The 17321-nt window shown below is 39.1% G+C and overlaps 2 protein-coding genes across 19 annotated transcripts in view; one reads left to right on the forward strand and one right to left on the reverse strand.

Annotated features, from left to right (window-relative positions):
* The first annotated feature begins 1237 nt into the window (after positions 1 to 1237).
* On the forward strand, positions 1238 to 2900 carry cd8a (CD8a molecule). The gene is made up of 6 exons (XM_087840616.1): positions 1238 to 1336; positions 1457 to 1777; positions 1878 to 1976; positions 2080 to 2190; positions 2352 to 2391; positions 2849 to 2900. The coding sequence occupies exons 1-6, from the start codon at positions 1288 to 1290 to the stop codon at positions 2898 to 2900; spliced, it is 672 nt and encodes a 223-aa protein (XP_087696742.1). The 5' UTR covers positions 1238 to 1287.
* A 746-nt stretch (positions 2901 to 3646) lies between these two features.
* cast (calpastatin) overlaps positions 3647 to 17321 on the reverse strand; it is a 32326-nt gene continuing 18651 nt past the window's right edge. For 5 of the 18 annotated variants that reach the window (XM_006784574.3, XM_006784572.3, XM_087840613.1 and 2 more), the window contains 33 exons: positions 15770 to 15883; positions 14832 to 14942; positions 14099 to 14245; positions 13696 to 13740; positions 13511 to 13612; positions 13313 to 13393; positions 12413 to 12451; positions 11663 to 11746; positions 11409 to 11480; positions 11193 to 11312; positions 10891 to 11004; positions 10713 to 10817; positions 10478 to 10594; positions 10149 to 10259; positions 10002 to 10070; positions 9734 to 9850; positions 9502 to 9606; positions 9286 to 9402; positions 8957 to 9160; positions 8690 to 8791; positions 8427 to 8501; positions 8197 to 8301; positions 7864 to 7980; positions 7622 to 7732; positions 7428 to 7535; positions 7225 to 7329; positions 7033 to 7125; positions 6539 to 6583; positions 6307 to 6444; positions 5840 to 5926; positions 5540 to 5569; positions 5184 to 5290; positions 3647 to 5084 (listed from right to left, as the gene is read on the reverse strand). In XM_006784574.3, coding sequence (XP_006784637.2) covers positions 5192 to 5290; positions 5540 to 5569; positions 5840 to 5926; positions 6307 to 6444; positions 6539 to 6583; positions 7033 to 7125; positions 7225 to 7329; positions 7428 to 7535; positions 7622 to 7732; positions 7864 to 7980; positions 8197 to 8301; positions 8427 to 8501; positions 8690 to 8791; positions 8957 to 9160; positions 9286 to 9402; positions 9502 to 9606; positions 9734 to 9850; positions 10002 to 10070; positions 10149 to 10259; positions 10478 to 10594; positions 10713 to 10817; positions 10891 to 11004; positions 11193 to 11312; positions 11409 to 11480; positions 11663 to 11746; positions 12413 to 12451; positions 13313 to 13393; positions 13511 to 13612; positions 13696 to 13740; positions 14099 to 14245; positions 14832 to 14942; positions 15770 to 15883 — 3189 coding nt within the window. In that variant the 3' untranslated portion in view covers positions 3647 to 5084; positions 5184 to 5191. Of the gene's footprint in view, positions 5085 to 5183; positions 5291 to 5539; positions 5570 to 5839; positions 5927 to 6306; positions 6445 to 6538; positions 6584 to 7032; positions 7126 to 7224; positions 7330 to 7427; positions 7536 to 7621; positions 7733 to 7863; positions 7981 to 8196; positions 8302 to 8426; positions 8502 to 8689; positions 8792 to 8956; positions 9161 to 9285; positions 9403 to 9501; positions 9607 to 9733; positions 9851 to 10001; positions 10071 to 10148; positions 10260 to 10477; positions 10595 to 10712; positions 10818 to 10890; positions 11005 to 11192; positions 11313 to 11408; positions 11481 to 11662; positions 11747 to 12412; positions 12452 to 13312; positions 13394 to 13510; positions 13613 to 13695; positions 13741 to 14098; positions 14246 to 14831; positions 14943 to 15325; positions 15407 to 15769; positions 15884 to 17321 lie in introns of all 18 variants that reach the window. The other 13 variants (XM_035905129.2, XM_006784577.3, XM_006784578.3 and 10 more) reach the window with 9 other exon arrangements.

A 17321-nucleotide genomic window follows, 5' to 3' on the forward strand; every position in this document is an offset into this window, starting at 1 on the left:
CAACCCGTTGTTCATTCAGTGGGCTAGTTTCAGTCATTGTGCAAAGGTACTGTTTATAAGGTTGGGGAAACCTGCAGTCAGTCAGGTGACGAAACGTTTCTCCCACTTAAACGCTACGTCCAGATGAACAGATTCAGCTTTTTGGGATGCTCAGAAGTATGTTTTGTGATTTTGTTCAAGGATTCAGTGCACTGATAGCAACATGGCGCTAAGTCATTTTGCTGCCATCTAATGGTGTAAATATCGGTCTTGTGGAAGCGTTGTAACACTGCGCAATCGCATGCCTAACATTGGATTTTAGGGGTGTTTGCCTGTGCAATACAGTACTTTTAAATAATTTGGAACAATGAAAATATTGGAAATTGTCATAAATTAGTCGAGTATAAAGGTAAAATCTTAAATCTTAAATATAACATTCACAGTGATTTTAAATTGAAGAGGACAACAATCTTTATCCAGAACTTGAGAAGATGGGAAATCACTAAAGTGATTATTAGTTTATATAATAATAGTATATTTTATTTTTTTTAATTAATTTAGTGACGTTATATTTGTGTTATATCTTGTGTTTGTTACAGGTTCAAGGCTTTTTGCCCGTATTTCAGAACATGGTGATGTTAAAAACTGGGGTGTAAGATGTAAGCTAATGTGAAGTCTTAGAAAAGGCCTCTGAGAGACCCTGATGCTTGCTGTTTTACTCTTAACTAAACTGTTATATTTCTCTAAACTAGTTTAACCTGAGAGATTAAAATATAGCAATGTTTGCAATCTTTGAATGTTTAAATTTCAGCAATCATTCACTAAAGGCAGGTCAAATTCAAACTACATAGTAACGTCAAAGTGACTGTTAGGAGTTCATGATGAAACTTCAACAAAGAAAAGTTTGGTATAATGCACCATTTAATTTGTGCAGAATTGGTGTAGAGTTGCGTGAACTATGTTTGGTGTGCATCGTTTTCACTTCCTATCTCATCCATTTTCAGCCTACATACTGCGCACTGCTGCATTTGTGTGCCAATAGTTTGTGGATAAAGTAGTGATGTTCAATGCTTCAAACCAGAGGTAGAGGAGTGAAGTGCAGATTGGGTGGGTTACAAACATTGTGCAGACCACGATCGTGTTGCAGGAGGTCTCTGCAAGACTCTGCTGCAATGGTCCCATTTGACAGAGCAGAGAAGAAGGTTACAGCTGGGGCGGGGTTTCATATCACGCTGAATTATCTCCCAGCACACTTCAATAAACACGAAAAGGACGTGTTTAGCTCCTATTCTCGTCTGCAAGATTAAAATGGACCAAAAATGGCTTCTGATTCTGGTGATTGTGGTGTCTTATCAGAGTAAGTTGAACTTAATTATTAAGTGTTATCTGATTTGGGGTTTTTTTTTGTTTGTTTATGGTGTATTGTTCCCAGACACAGAATGTTTTTTTTCTTCTCTCATTTTATAAAATCTTTTAGAATTCACTTCAGGAACTTTCAAAGTCCAAAGAGCAAAGGAAGGGGATAGGATTGATATCAGCTGTACACCTAAAAACACAACGGGGGCCAGCATGATTGTCTGGTTTCGAGTTCTAAGCAATCACATGGAATTCATTGGGTCTTTCAGCAAAACTGGCTTAAAAAAGGCATCAGCAACAAACTTTGATGAGCTCTACACTTACACAAATAATCGTCTATCACTGAAGTCCTTCAAAAAAACCGACGCTGGCCTATATGGCTGTGCGTCACTTATCCAAGGTAATACATTGGTGTTTGGAGAAATAACACAAATATCTGCAGGTAAGTTATGTTTCTTTGTTTGGTTTAATTTATTGTTTTGTTTATTGTTTTAGTATGTTTACACATAACTTTAACTTCTTCTCTTTTTTTTTTTTTTTAGATAAAACTGAAGATAAAACTGAAGCACCACCAACATGCACCACCAAACCGAGTGTGCCCAAAATTGTAACCTGTGATTGTGAAGGCAAGACAGCAGGAGGCAAGTGTTCCAAATCACAATGATGTGTTATAACATTTATCATATTCATGTTTAAAATTCTGTGAGTAGAAAAAGTTGGTAAACAAGGTTGGTTCATTTTCAGAAGGGGAGTCCAGTTCTGCTTTTAATTGTAGTCCAATAATGTTGGGAGCTCTTGCTGGTGGCTGTGGCCTTTTTCTTCTGCTCCTCATCGTCACCATATTGTACTGCAATCGTAAGTGCATCTTCAATATGAAATCTACATGATCTTCATGTGCATAAAATTTGGAACTGAATAATATATAAAATTCTGTCATTTTCTGCACTTGGAAAGCTGAAAACTATTGTAAAATCTATATTTTCACCTTAAGTTTAAATAATTTTAATTGCATGTAGGGATAAGGACACGGAGATGCCCACACCATCACAAAAGAAGGTAAGTTATTCCTTTATTTATTTTAAATTAAATTAAATTAAATTAAATTAAATTTAACATTATTGTTCCATTTTAGTCTAGGAATACACTCCATGAATAAATGAGGAAGACTTAGTTATTAGTCCAACATCAGGAACCACACCCACACAGCAAAATGACATTTTAGACTTTTTTTGTTAATATTGTTCAGCGATTTTTTTCTTCTTATTTTCATTAATATTTAATTTTTGAAAAAAACGTATTATATAATATTAATATTCAAATAAAAAAATTAAATACCTATACCTATAGTATATTATGATTGTTGTTGAATGTGTTTTTTCTCCCTATTTCCAATTACACTTGCAGTCTATTTGAAGAAAACAGTCCCTTTTTACATTAAAAAAGACAAAGGTTACTAATTATTATTTGTATTAATCATCTAAATTTACATCTCTTTTTTTCTTTTAAAATTTAGACCTCGAACGGCGCCTCCTGCAAAAGAAGTGATGCCCGGCAGATATGTTTAATCTAAATGGTGAAATGTGACACTTCTTTTTTTCTTTAACGCTATTGCTGCATCTTCTCATCCTGTTTGCTAAAGTCAGCCTAAAACATTTTCTTTGTTTGTGAAAATATGAGATGGTTTTAAAGTGGTTGTGTATTCAGCGCATAAATGGAAAGCCTTTTATTGCCAGCATTGAGTTATAATTTTCATGTGGCTTGATGGCTAACACCGTTTTGTCACAGGTAGATTGAACCCTTTTAATGATAATTGTGTGGTTTAAAGAGTTTATTTTGCAAATCCACATCAATTCTTATGGTTACGGGTACGGCTGAAAATGATCCTGAGAAGAATTCATTTTGTTTCTGAACTGTGAGCAACAATTGTATATAATTCTTTTGAATTTATTCTTTTAAATATTTTGTATTGAATTTTTTGGGAAGTTTTAAAAGCAATAACAGTGTGCTTTTGTTTTGCATTCTGCACACACTATTTGAATTGCTGCACTCGCATTTAGTCATCAAAACAATTTAAAGCAGATTTTTTTTATGGCTTGTTTAAAATTACACTTGAAAAGTATTTGATTTTATTCATTCACATGTTTCTAAGGCTGTAGAGTAATACTGAAAAGAACAAATATGGCATGTTCTTTTGTTTTTGCTTTTAATCGTTGTACATCCTCAAAAAAAAAAAAAAAAAATTCTTGTTTCTATTTTCAACATAAAACGCTGTACAAACTAAAATAAAAAAATAAAACCACTCAGACAAGCATTCCTTCTTCAATGAACTGTATTTGTCTTTATTAGATTTTATTTTTCCACACATCAAACCCACTCATTTGGACTCCCATCAGTCATTCAGGGTCTTGGCATAAAAGTAGATTTGAGCAAAAGACATTTGTTTTCTAAGCCCCCCCCCCTTGAGTCTAAAGGAAGTGGGGTGCTACAACTGTAAGCAGAGCGCAAAACCACAAGTCAAGCGGATAAAAAAATTCTTTCATAGGAGATTACACTCCCACGCACTTTAATACATACACATTTCCCCTTGCACCTTTACAAACACATTGTTTGTTCACCTTTCCTACAATATCTAGTTATTTTCTCCAGCATATTAAGTCAGTTAATGTTATCTTTTGTTTCTCTTTTAAGGTACAATAATAATAAAACGATACTGCATGATTTATTTATGTATTTATTTTTTTCAATTTAGTTAGCATTTCCCCTTATACATCTCATATCTTGGCTTAACTCTACAAAAAAAAGGGTGGAATTATAGTGACTAACTTTACAATTGAAAGCAATAGCCCTTTGTAAATTACAGTGTTGTGTTACGTAGAGCAAAACTCTTTTACAGCTCACAAACAACGGCAGTTTACAAAGCTTGTAAACATCCTGCTTCAATAAGTGCACTTTTGAACGTCTTTTTTCCCCCCTTTCTGCAAACCCAAATACACAGAAAAAGACCTTCTACTTGACAGATATTGCTCTGTTTAAAGAGAGGCATTTGCAAAAAGCTCTCCAATACAGAATTAATTAGAACACCTCCTGGGAAATCCACATATTCAATAATGTAAACTATGTATTGTTTAAAATATAAGCGAACTAAGCTGTACACTAGTGTCTTATGTAATGGTGTCCAATCACGATAGAAAAACTTTTTGTGTGTGTGCACATCTGGATTGCACAAAACTTCCTGGTGCTATACACCTACTCCATACTGCTCTCACACAAGTTGACAGTCTCCACTGCTCCGACTAATGTCACAACACCAGGAGGTTTAGGTCACCGGTGTTGAAATAGAAGTGTTTTGCTGGAGGAAAAAGGAAAAAACTAAACAAACAAAACCCCACTTGTCAACTGTGATGTACATGCGTGATTCTTGGCACCCAAAAAGTTTTCCCACAGTTTCACTTCTTTCATTTCCATCCAGTTTTTAAAAGTCTCTTTTATATTCTCTAAAAAAAACCCAAAAAAACCCAAAACAAAATTTCTTATCTTTGAACTGTAAAGCAGATAGCTGTTTAAGTGTGCGTGCATGTCCGTTTGTGCTTCTATGTGTGTGCATTGCGTAAATGTTATGGGTATGTGTAGGTTTTTTCTTGACTCCAATATACATTCTTAACAATTTACAAAAATAGAATCGTTATCCAGAGAGCAGCTCCCTCACCGATGCGTCCACGTGGCCTGGAGGACAGATTTAAAGCGACAACCTGTAACAAGTGATATTTAGCAGTCAGTTTAAAGACTTGATATCTATCCTCCTAATATTCAGGGTTTTTTTTTAATCACTTAAATATGACAAATCTTACCATGTGACCTAGCTCTTGGCTCCCTTCTTTGTAGAAGTTGGCACAACGTCTGAGCTTCTCTGAGCTGATAGCTGGTCAGGGGCAGATGGTTCCTCTGCTTGTTGTTTCTGATGTTTTTAACAAATAAGTATTAAAAATGATAAAGAAGAATTCATGCCTTTGCAGTATTACAGGCTGAAATCAACATCAGGCAAAGCAGCGTGAGGAGCATGTCACATGCCACTATGTGGAGGCCCCTGCAGAAATTAGAATTCAATAACTGCTTCTGCTGTGAGACTTTGGCTCAGTTATAAGTGCACAGATACGTTGCTTATTCAGCCTAAATTAGGCCTTCATGCAGCAGACGATTTGCTTACTTTAGATTTTGGCTTTGACTTGCTTTTTCCCTGTAACAAAGTCGACACCTTGATTAGGCTCTACAATTCACACTGCTCCATGACGTAGTGAGCACAGACACAGTAACAGCTAGTAAGGAAACCTATAGGGGGCGCCATGTACCGATGAGAAATAAATGTTCTGCAATCATTCTTCTGAAGTGCAGTTTAGTCAGAAGCGTTTTTCTTAGAAGCTTCCAAGAAAAAGATGTACATTTGGCCCTATTTCTTATAGTAAAGTGTAATATTTAAACACTTCTAAATAGTCATATAGATTTTTACCTTTGGTTTGTCTGTTTTAGATTTGCCTTTTACTGGATCTGGAAGCAGGGTATCAGACAGGGACTCCAGAACAGGACCAGCCATCGGCTAGAAAAGCAAGAATAAATAAATAACAGTTAATAAACTCAAGAAGATCATACGAAAGCATTTTCTAGAAGTGGTTTCAGGTACAAAGATGGTATAAAACAACTAAGTAAGGACCATTTTTAACACTGTAAGTAATCATCAGTGATAGTCGCAATCACAGCCTATTAGGTGGCTCTCCCTGGTATGAGCTCATTGTTCCTTTTTTAGGATGAGCAAGTAATCTATTGTGAAAGCAAAGATTAGGATTATGGTCGGCACGAACTATGAGTCAAACCTCACAACGCTCAGTTAAGGTAAGACAGACACGTCTCACACCTTGATGGAGTTTAGCTAATATTAGCCGGAAGGAGTAGAAATGGTAGGTTTTATTTCTCCACTACCTTCAGAGGAGCTGAGTCCAGCGCAGGAGGTTCCAACTTTGTTGTGGCAGCACACGAGGTGACCGGTGCACCAGGCTTGGGAGCATCAGAGAAGTCACTGGACAGCATTTCTAAGGCTGTTGTTTCATCCATACTCTTCTACAGAGTGTTAAAAAGGGAATGCTTTATTGTCATCTTTCACATATGTCATTAATGTTTATTTTATTTTAGAAATATTGTGTGAGGAACTGACCTCCTTGGGGATGGTGGCAGCTTTTTTCTTTGCTTCTTCCATTTTCTTTAAAATGAAATTCATGAAGTTTAGACTCTCAATAAAGCAACAAATGCTATACTACACTTTATAAATGTCCCTGTCACATGTTGCAGTCTTCAGTAGTGTATGGATGGACTAGTCAGAAGATTTACTTATTAGTAAATAACAAGATTATATAATGTAAAAGACTTCTGTTTTCACAATATTACATACCGACTGAAAAATACAGTTAAATGAATGAATAGTGTCCCTGATCATGTTTTGTATTGTTATTAGTTCACAATATTTAATGTAATTCTCATTACCCAACCCAGCTTGCAGCAGACTATCAAGTGGAAGAACAACATCTATATGTTCACATCTTTAAAGTAGGAGTTGTACTGAGTAAATGCATGGATTGGTAGAGTAATTGATGGACTGCTAAGTAAATGTACTTCACTTTTAGGATCTCATTTCAAAGGCTGTCAGGTTACCTTACGGTCTTCCTCAGTGGGTCGATACTCTGGTGGTAGTGCGTCATCTCTCTCTCCCATTTTAATAAGCTTCTCCTCAGCAATCGTTTTCTCCTGCAACAACAAGGCAAATCAAAACAGCTGAAGTGGCATGCAGATTTTTTATTATTATTTTAAATTATTTCTATTATTATTTTAAACCATGCTGGCTACCTTGACGGGATCTTTAACAGGACCTGGGGCGGGCTGAGGGACAGGTTTGATGTCCCCCAAGGTGTCTGACAGAGCATCAAGGGCATTGTCTGCTCCAGCTTCCAGCTGAATGTGCAACAACCCCAGAAAAAAATATGATTTTGATGTAGCTGCAGATAGTTGTATAAAGAGTATAAGTAGATGAGAAACACTTGAGCCTTTACCTGTGGCTTTGTTTGTGTAGGAATACGAGGTTCTGACTTCACTGCCGGTGCAGCGCTGGAGGCAACCAAGTCTCCGGCCAAGGACTTAAGAGCAGCGTCTGCAGAGGCCTGAGGGGGAGACCGAATACAATCCTATGCTTAAAATCGATAATACTCAACTTGAAATTAATACTATTGCTTTCCGTGATTGGTACCTGTGCAGGAGGAGCTGACGAGCAGACGACAGGAGCCTGGACAGCAGGAGCGGCTGAAGAGCTGAAGTCTCCAGACAAAATATCCAGAGCATCATCAGTATTTATCTTGGGCTGCAGGAGAAGATAAAGAGAGAAAATAAGCCGTTATTTTAATTACTAAATGTACATATTCTTTATGGCTTTTTATCCATTAATAAATATCTAACTTTTGTTGCTTAGAAATAGATTTGCCCTGGGCTCACCTCAGGTTTGGGAGCAGGCAGTTTTTTGAGATCTTCCTCTTTAAATCTGTAATCTGGAGGAAGTGTATCCTCCCTCTCTCCTACACGCACACCCTTCTCCTTTTTGACTTTGCCCTCCTGGAAAAGGGGAAAAAGGTGAATGACTGGCTGGTCCAGACACTCTGTTTCTCCTAAATACAGATTTTTTAAAAGGGTTCTAAACAGGACAAGTGTTTAAAAAACCCCAAATATGTGCATGGATAATTCAGTTGTACTGGTATACTATTACTGGAATAAAATATAAATATGTCACTCATAACAAAACAACACTATATGTTTTTGGGCACCACATACCGGGACAATATCCTCAGGTCTGAGTTCTGGAGACTCTGGCTTTGGTGCTTCTGTTGGCAGTGTTTCGCTGAGAGCACTGAGAGCATCCAGAGAGATGGAGTCACCCTGAGGGGTGAGAGAAGAGGAACTTCATAGGCCAGTTTTAGACAAGGCATGTTATACAGCTCTGAATGATAAATGAAAAACTAAAGCCAAAAGAAATCAGAAGGCTTTTGATTCCTCACAGTTACCTTCTCAATTTTGGGCTTTGTCTGTTGTGCGCTTACATCGACTTTGTTAGGTTGTTCCACGGGACAGACTGTTTTCTGCAGAAACGCAGAGATGGAAAAAAGGAGTGAAAACAAAGACATGAATGTAAAAGGGCACAATGACAGCCATGGTGGCAAAAATAAAAACAAAATAATAATTATTTATTTGCTTGGCAGGGAAATCCTCTATGGAAGGAAAAAAAAATAGTTTCTGCAAAAACCTGCATTCACACCAACAGGTTTACCTCTGGTGGCTTCTGTGATGGAGGAGGGACTGGTGCATGAACTCCAGAAGCCTCAGATGAAGCCACAAACTCTTCAGAAAGTACAGGTGACACTTCTTTGAACTGAAAAGCAGAGATAAGAGTTTGAAACAAAGCACTGAAACAATGCAGTTTTATATTTTGTGGAATTTTGTAGGGACTCCAAAAAAAAAAAAGATGGAGGCTTTTCATTTTTAGAGATACGTGCAATGTTTATGTGCAGGAACAAATAACTGATTCACAGTGTACCAGTTTAGGAGAGGCGTAGCAGACGACAGGAGGAGGAGCTTCGAATAAGACGACAGGAGGAAGATCTATGGAGCAGACGACAGGAGGAGGAGGTGGCAAGCAGACGACAGGAGCAGGTGGCAAGCAGACGACAAGAGGAGGATCTGATGATAAACTAAAGTCTCCAGACAAAATGTCCACAGCATCATCAGTGTCCATCTTGGGCTGCGGGAGGAGACAAAGTAAAGCTTAAATCAAGTTACTAAATGTTCAACAGTTGTAGATCTACGAGTTTCATAAGCTTAATGTGCTGAGGTTTAACCCATAAAGTAAATTTCCTTCAGTCTCACCTCGGGTTTTGGAGGTGGCAGTTTTTTGGGGTCTTTATCTTTAAACCTGTAATCTGGTGGAAGAGTGTCGTCTCGCTCTCCTACACGTACACCCTCCTCCGCCTTCACTTTGCCCTCCTGTACATAGAGAAAGAGAACAAAATTACCTGGTGGAAGAAAAAAAAAAAAGTTATCAAAAGCTGTGAATTTAATGCTAGGGTGTAGCTTCACTCTTACAGAGACGATATCTTTAGGTTTGAGTTCGGGGGATTCAGGTTTTGGTGCATCTGCTGGTAATGTGTCGCCCAGAGCACTGAGAGCATCCAGAGACATGGAGCCACCCTGAAGACAGAACAGGATTTATCAAACTATTAAAAATAAAATGTCTGTCTAAAGAATATGAAGTGAAACAAGAACAGGAAGAAGGGCAAAAAAGAAGAAAAATGACTCCAAACATCCTATGTCAAACCTTGTTGGTCTCTGGTTTGGTGTCCTTCCCAGCGGCAGGTTTGTGTTGTTGTGCTTTCTTCTCAGCAGAAGGAGCACCGGGCCCAGCCGCAGGAGGAGCTGCAGCTGATTCCACTTTCTACACCACACGACACAGATGGCAGTAAAGAAAAAGCCCAACTCAAAATAAATCTTGCTATTTCACTCAGTATATAACTTATGCCATGATGTACACTGTTATTTTACAGATCTCTTTAAAAAAAAAATGATTGTAAGAAGTTCTGCTGTACCTTAGCAGTAGTTGCTGAGAGTCCAGCCTCCACCTTGGCTTTCTTATCAGTGGGAGGAGCGGGAGATTTCTGCAGCAATCACAAAACACCATTAAAACTGGATATTAGATTTTATACAGTGGTGTCACTGATCAAGACAGAGCTTACCTGCACAGGAGCAGCTGAGGAGCAGACAGGAGCCTGGACAGCAGGAGCTGTTGAAGCAGTACTGAAGTCCCCAGACAAAATGTCCAGAGCATCATCAGCGTCCATCTTGGGCTGCAAGGGTCGGGTCGGGCAGATATGACGTAAAGAAAGAGAAGATATTTGACATTCTTCAAGATTCCTGATATTACCCTCATAAAATGTGATGTTATGTGCATACAAAGAAAACAAACCTATAAAATCGAAAACTTTTTAAATATCAGTATCAACACTGGCCTCAAAAATCTATCATCAGTGGAGCTCATCGTTAAATGGATTCACTCTGGGCTCACCTCGGGTTTTGGAGGAGGCAGTTTTTTGAGGTCTTCCTCTTTGAACCTGTAATCTGGAGGAAGCGTGTCCTCCCTCTCTCCTACACGTACACCCTTCTCGCTCTTCACTTTTCCCTCCTGTACAAAGTAAAGGGGACAAAGTGAGACATCGTCTAGCAATGAATCTTATGTGTAACTGAACTAAAGTGACCGCAGAGTTGCTGCTTAAGACAGTGCAGCTGTTTGTGCCTCTTACCGATACAATGTCCTGAGGTCTGACTTTGGGGGGTTCAGGTTTTGGTGCATCTTTTGGTAGTGTGTCACACAGAGCACCGAGAGCATCCAGAGACATGGAGTCACCCTGAAGAGAGAACATGGCGTTTATGACAAGCTAATGACACCCGTGTTGTTTAACCTCATCTCCTGCATCTCACCTCACTGGTCTTGGGCTTGGTGCCTGCTTTGGTATCCAGTCCAGCCTTGACAGGAGTGGTTTTATCCATCTTGGCTTTCTTATCAGCAGGAGCAGCCGCAGGAGATACTGCTTTCTACAAGAGCAAACAGACAAATGTTTTAGTTTTTACTGATCCATGCAGAATGACAATGCAACTTTAAACAGGTTTATTTTCAGTGTAGAAAAATTTTGGCTTTAACTTTAACAGCCATAAGAAATTTACTTATTAAAACATTTTAAGACAGAGCTAAGATCTGTAAGTAACCATTACAGTAAAAGTACCGTGCTGGAAGAAGAGAGTCCAGCCTCCAGTGAGAAGTCATCTGAGACTTTCTCCATCTTAGCTTTTTTATCAGCTGGAGGAGCCGCCATAGGAGGAACTGCTGCAGGAGTTTCCGCTTTCTGCAACGAAAGGGACAGCAGGGACAAAAAGGCATCAGCCTCTGCAGCCAGACTCTGCTGTAATGACACATCAGGGACTTAAAAATGTCAATTTACCTTCACAGGAGGAGGTGCAAAGTTCGCAGGGCCAGCAGAAGAGGCACTTATAGTCTCAACATGTACCTTTTGCTATTTATTTTATTGATGGAAAAAAAAACAAAAAAAAAACACAATGAGACTTTTTAGACCTTTAAGACAAAAATGATATTACTGGAGCCAATACAGTCTACAGCACAGGTGCCATACTAGGAGTGTGCAGCACATACATCAAATGGAAGTAGCAGCTAAGTGCTTCATGCTTAAAGACTGACCTCTTGTTTCTTGGGTCCAGGCTGACCAGTTGATTTAAAATCAGCTGAAAGGGAATCAAGGGCCGCGTCTGTGCTCAGTGGTTTCTGAAATGAAAAATACTGTGCGTTACACCAACCTAAAATAACTCAGTCAGAAAGAATTGCTCCAAAGTTCCACTAGAGGGCATGAGTGACCAAATCAAAAGGCAAAATAATGCAAACCAGACTTGTACCAACAGTGAAGGAAAAGTACAGACACACCCTTTACATTCCACAGACGCCAAAAACTCACAAATTCTCTCTCTAAAGAGACGCAGGTGATACAAATCGTGTTGACTCCACAAAAATATGACCACCACAAAATTGAAACCATTAAATTCACACAGGAAGAAAGAACAGAAAGACTTGGTGAGACACTGAACCAAAAAAGCTTGTTCCATGCCAGGAGGCCAAAGTGGGAGTCGGCTATGATGCAAATGTGGGTGTGTTAGTGACTGTGAGTAACTATGAACACATTCCTCGGTTTAACTGGTGTATCACTGTGCGCAATGTAAGTGTGCATGTGACAGGGCACGTATATTTGTGAGTGTTTGGGTTTGGTCGGACAGGAGCCAACAAGCTCAAACGGAGAAGGTGGTTTCTTAGGACAACACCCAACACATTCTCCACCCAGGAACGAGTAGATTATACAGTGGAAACAGCACTTCCTGCGTGTGTGAGTTATCTGGACTACAAAGAACTGATAGCAGGAGTTTGAAAAGCTTTACTTACAGGGACATCCACAGGTTTAGCATCTGCAGGAGCTCGACCCTAGAAAGTAGAAAGTATGTCTGTGAAGGTTCTCAGTCATCCAGGTCATCGTAGTCAAAGGAGCTTGCAAAGAAAAGCGTCTGGACTTCTTTAAGTTACTTGAAGACATTTCACCTCTCATCCAAGAAGCTTCCTTAGAACCTTAGAACTGAAGAAGCTTCTTGGATGAGAGGTGAAACGTCTTCAAGTAACTTAAAGAAGTCCAGACGCTTTTCTTTGCAAGCTCCTTAAAGTAGAAAGTAGTTTTACACTTGGTAAGAAAAATAAAATTTAAGATCTGAACATTTAAGATCTGAAAAGGCCTTCTAATTCTAATTCTATGTAATAAACATGCCAGTAGTAATTGTTGATTGGTTTGGTTTGTCTGCTTCTTTTTGTTTAGCAGGATCATTTTTTAATACATTGCTGATGGATTTGCATGAAAATGTTACCAAAAAAAGAAATGGAGCTTGGTTTTTCTTTAAAGCAATTACGTTTTGGATGTAATCTGGATTTGAGATTTTGGCAAGATTTTATATTGCAAGGTCAAATTGGACATTTCCTGCCGTAGGTCAGGAATAGGAAAAGGCTCCTCTTGATTTTCACATGAAAATATCAGACTAATCTGGATCAAATATCCTTCCAGATGCAGGAGTCAGCCACTCTTGCTTCATACTAACAGGTTATCAGTCCTAAAGCTTTAATTTGGTGTCAAAGTCATGCCTGTAAAGCAACTTTGTCTAAAGAACATAAGCTAAAAGTGACAGTTTCCTACCAACATTAAGTAGCCCCTACGAATTTGTCAGTGAAGCACACAAAAGCAAAAACAAGGTGAGGTTGGGTAGAAAGTTTAGAAAGCAGTGGAAAGTGGTGCACACTGACCGTATTTTTGAATCTGTAGTTTGGAGGCAGTGTGTCGTCCCTTTCTCCACACTTCTGACCTTTCTCAGAGGTGATGTCATGCTGTGACACATGCATTACACGGTTACACACTAAAGGCCCATGCAGCTTGCTGCTCACTTTCTAAAGCATACACACACACTCCAACATGTATGCTTGCACACTGTGGCTATGCTATACCTCTTTGACCTCTGGCCCCGTGAACACAGGCTCTGGGCGAGCGAACGAATCAGTTGATGGTAGTATGTTGGCCAGCTCGTCGATTGCATCCACCGGAGGTGCCTGCGCATGCAACACAGCTCAGCACACGAGAGCAAGCGACATGCTTTTCAAAGGAAACTAGCACTGCTACATTACGTCTTTACCTGTTGGGCTCCTTTAGCTGCTGTGGATGTAACCTCCGCCTGAACCTGCAACACAGATCCAGAATCAGGCCACAGACCTTAACAACACAATATATCCGTTGTGGTATTAGGAGTAAGGCATCATGAAATTATCAGCCATAAAAAAAGAAATTCCAACTCTTTCTTAGTTAATTGCTTCAATGAAATGACTTTACTTTAGAATTTCCAGAAAAAAAATGTTTGATGGGTGTGAAAAATACCTGCTAGCCATGAAAACACCTCATCAGAACATCCTCATTCATTCATTAAACACAGAGACCAAGAGGATGAATATGAATTGAATGCAAAATCATCACTGTGCAGAGTATACGGAGGGCAGAGTTGACACACAGCCTCCGCCATGTTTGGCTTCAGGAACATCTACCTTTGTTTGCGCTGATTTAGCTTCTTCCTTTTTGCCTTGCACAGACACATTTCCAGCCGCAGCTGTGCCTGCTGCAGCTGGCTTTGATGTTTTAGCAGGATCAACTTTAGGAACATCAGCTTTGACTACTGTGGCAGCAGTGGCACTCTAAAATACAACAAGATTTGATTCTATTACAGGCCAAGTTCATGTCAAGTAAAACTGCAGATCTGCTACATACATGCAAAACACCCAAAGAAACAAATGAAAGACAGGAAGTCACGTGAGGAAAAGAAAGCCTCCACCAACTTCTTTCATCTAGAAGTGTTGTGCAATGAAACTGGGGTCAGAATAGATGAGAAAACTGTATGCCTCTCCTCTTCATTTGTTTTTTCTCACTGACTCGGAGTGATGATGCATGCGATGTTGCAAATGGACGGGCGTCGACTATGACGAAATGCAACAACAAGCAGAGGCATGCTGAGCAAAGAGCTGCAGTGTAAAGAATGAAAGTCCTTGTTCTTCCAAAAAAAAAAAAAAAAAAAAAAAAAAAAAAAAATCCGAAAAGAAATTCCAAGAAACCCCTAAAGCTAATAAGGTATCTGGACAGTCTCAAGTAAGCACAACCCCAAAAAACCTGATAAGACTGCAAGGAAGAAAAGAAGAGCGAAAGGCAAGTAGGCCTTGAAAGATACACCCCAAGAGTCATGGAGGCAGTGAAGACTCAGATGGGCATTAGTAGTCAGGCTTATACCTTAGCCGTGTCCTTAGGTGACTCTTTAGGAGCGGCCACAGAAGTGGCTGCTGCAGTGCCAGCAGTGGGAGGGATTGTAGGTGCGACTTTGGCTTGGGAGACAGGTGCAGTCTACAAACATGTCGCCAAATGATTACTCAAAAACACAAGGAAGCCAGTAGATGTACTGACACCGTGTTAGTGAAAACGAAGCAGAAGAAAATTGACACTGATCACTGGTCAGCTCAGTCACAGTTACCCAAAAGATTTCAAAATAATACGAGGGCTGAGACTGATGACCGGTGATCAGTAAGGGTTCAGATGCTGGTGCTTTTTCATGCCTTAATCACCTTGAACTTTGGGGATTTATTTGCATTCATGAAATATTCAAATACCTCACACACAGTTCACAAAATTTCTAATAAAATAATACAAATAAACATTATCATTTAAAAGATTGTTGGATTAAAGCAAAGAAAAAGCGCTAGCTAGAGTTTTGGCCATGATGGCATTACCTTTAACACCTGTCTAGTAGCGCCACTCGCCTCTGCAAACGACATGTCAATAACAGTAGCACCGGCCAGCGTAGTGTTAGTCTACAATCGAGAAGCATGTGTTTAAAGAAAGTGAAAAGAGACAGTTATTCATGAAGTTAGTGTCACAGTTTGTGAGGAGCATTCATCCCATGCAGGTCATATCAGATCTTTTATGGTGGCACGGTGACAGTCCAGCTTCTGATGCAAGATGAGTGAACGGCCGTGCCAGAAAGATGTCGCAGACAGACAGGTAAGATGTTGCGAAACGGTGATGACCAAATATGAAGCGCATAAAGAGATGACTAGTGATGAGCACACATGAGGTGCTGAGGCCAAAAGAAAGAAGCAGAGATTCATGTTATGTCACGCCAAAGCGCTCAAAGCCTCCACCACTTTTATTCATACCCGCCAGAGTTTATCTACCTCTGGTTTGGCTTTAGGTGCCACTTTCCCTGCTGTTGCAACATTAGAGCTTCCTCCTGTTGTCGTGGTAACCGCCTCAGGCTTGGTAGCAATTCCAGATCCCGATGTTGGCGTCTGCAATGCACCAGGTGAGGAGAAGTTGATCAACTGCAATTTTTTCACAGGTCTATGGATGCTAGAATTGCCTGTGTGCTTAGCTTTGCACGTGAAAGCTAGTTAACTTTTCGTCAAGAGAGCCACAGAGACTGTGAAACCTACTGTAATATATCTTAGCCTGAAATCTTAAAATGACATCTTCTTGGTTACGCTTGAGGGTGGGGAGCAATTAGATATGTTGGTGATTGCAACAATACTCAGTTTCATAACGTAGCTCCGCACATCAGTTGGTAATGTGACTGTGGTTCCATGTTTTATATCGTCTATTGCTTAAAGGAAGGCATCACCAACTGATTTAAGCCAAAAGGACACATCCTCAGCAGAAATACTGATGCGACTGCTAGCAAGCTGGCTAGCAGCATTATCGTTTCACGTGCTGTTGTATTGTTTGGCATTTATATGTGTTAAACTGTCATACTCACTGTAGAAGAATGTATTATTATGTGCAATCAGGCACTTAAGTTAAAAATGTTCACAAAATGCCATGGCTAGCATGACAATCCAGGTCAAATGTGATTGTCATTTTAGGTAATTGCACAACTTGCAACACTGCTATGCTATTACGTGTACTACAGGGAATTGTGGTAACAAAAGTATTCAAATTGAGATGTAGTAAATCTTTCAGCCTTTTTTTGCTTCCATTATAACCTGCTTTTTCTGAAAGTCATTAAACTTGCAGAAAAAGCAACACACAAGTAAGATTCCATATTTGTAAGGTTAATAGGTGAACATTATAGTTGTGTTTTTATGTGACAAGAAACCGGCTAATAGTAATTACCATACATTCTGCAGGGACATAGTTTTTATAGCACAGTACATTATCTTTCCCATTGCACATGGACACTGAAACATAAGCAGTTGTACTTTACTGTGGCAAAGCAAAAAGAAGGAAGCAGGGCAATGACATACTTACAGTGAAGGTTAATGACTGAGTAATATAAGCTCAGTGTGTGAATAGGTCTAAAATAAAACCATGTAATTCTCTCACTTCTAAATATCCAACTAAACCTTATCTCTACAAGCCAGGAACCAAACTATACACCGTCTAAGCCCCGCTGCTGAAAGATGTGTGAAAACAATTCAGGCTGGCACTGCTCTGTTCAAACATTATTTGTATGTAAGTAAAATAGATAAATGACAGGCAATGGAGTGTATTATTACTTTAAAAAAACTAGTCATTAAAAGTGTTTAATGAAGTACACTTTATATAAAATACAGTTATGGTCATAAGTTTACGTAGACTCATCATAAGCATAAATATTGTGGTCATTTCAGGTTTTTAAATGTTTTTTTTTTTACTTTTCTTCTTCAAGGGTGCAATGATTGCACAGCATACATCTTTAAAAACTTAAAACAAGTATTGGGTGAACACATTTTAATTTATTTTGGATTTTCT

The sequence above is a fragment of the Neolamprologus brichardi genome, chromosome 5 (genome assembly GCF_056152115.1).
Source record: "Neolamprologus brichardi isolate AB-2024 chromosome 5, ASM5615211v1, whole genome shotgun sequence".
NCBI classification, from domain to species: domain Eukaryota; kingdom Metazoa; phylum Chordata; class Actinopteri; order Cichliformes; family Cichlidae; genus Neolamprologus; species Neolamprologus brichardi.

What these genes read in the sequence shown, in the direction of transcription:
- cd8a (XM_087840616.1), top strand. Translation starts at nt 1,288, where the DNA reads ATGGACCAAAAATGGCTTCTGATTCTGGTGATTGTGGTGTCTTATCAG. An exon ending in AATAACACAAATATCTGCAG is followed by an intron (nt 1,778 to 1,877) that starts GTAAGTTATGTT and finishes TTTTTTTTTTAG; the next exon opens with ATAAAACTGAAGATAAAACT. An exon ending in CCACACCATCACAAAAGAAG is followed by an intron (nt 2,392 to 2,848) that starts GTAAGTTATTCC and finishes TTTAAAATTTAG; the next exon opens with ACCTCGAACGGCGCCTCCTG.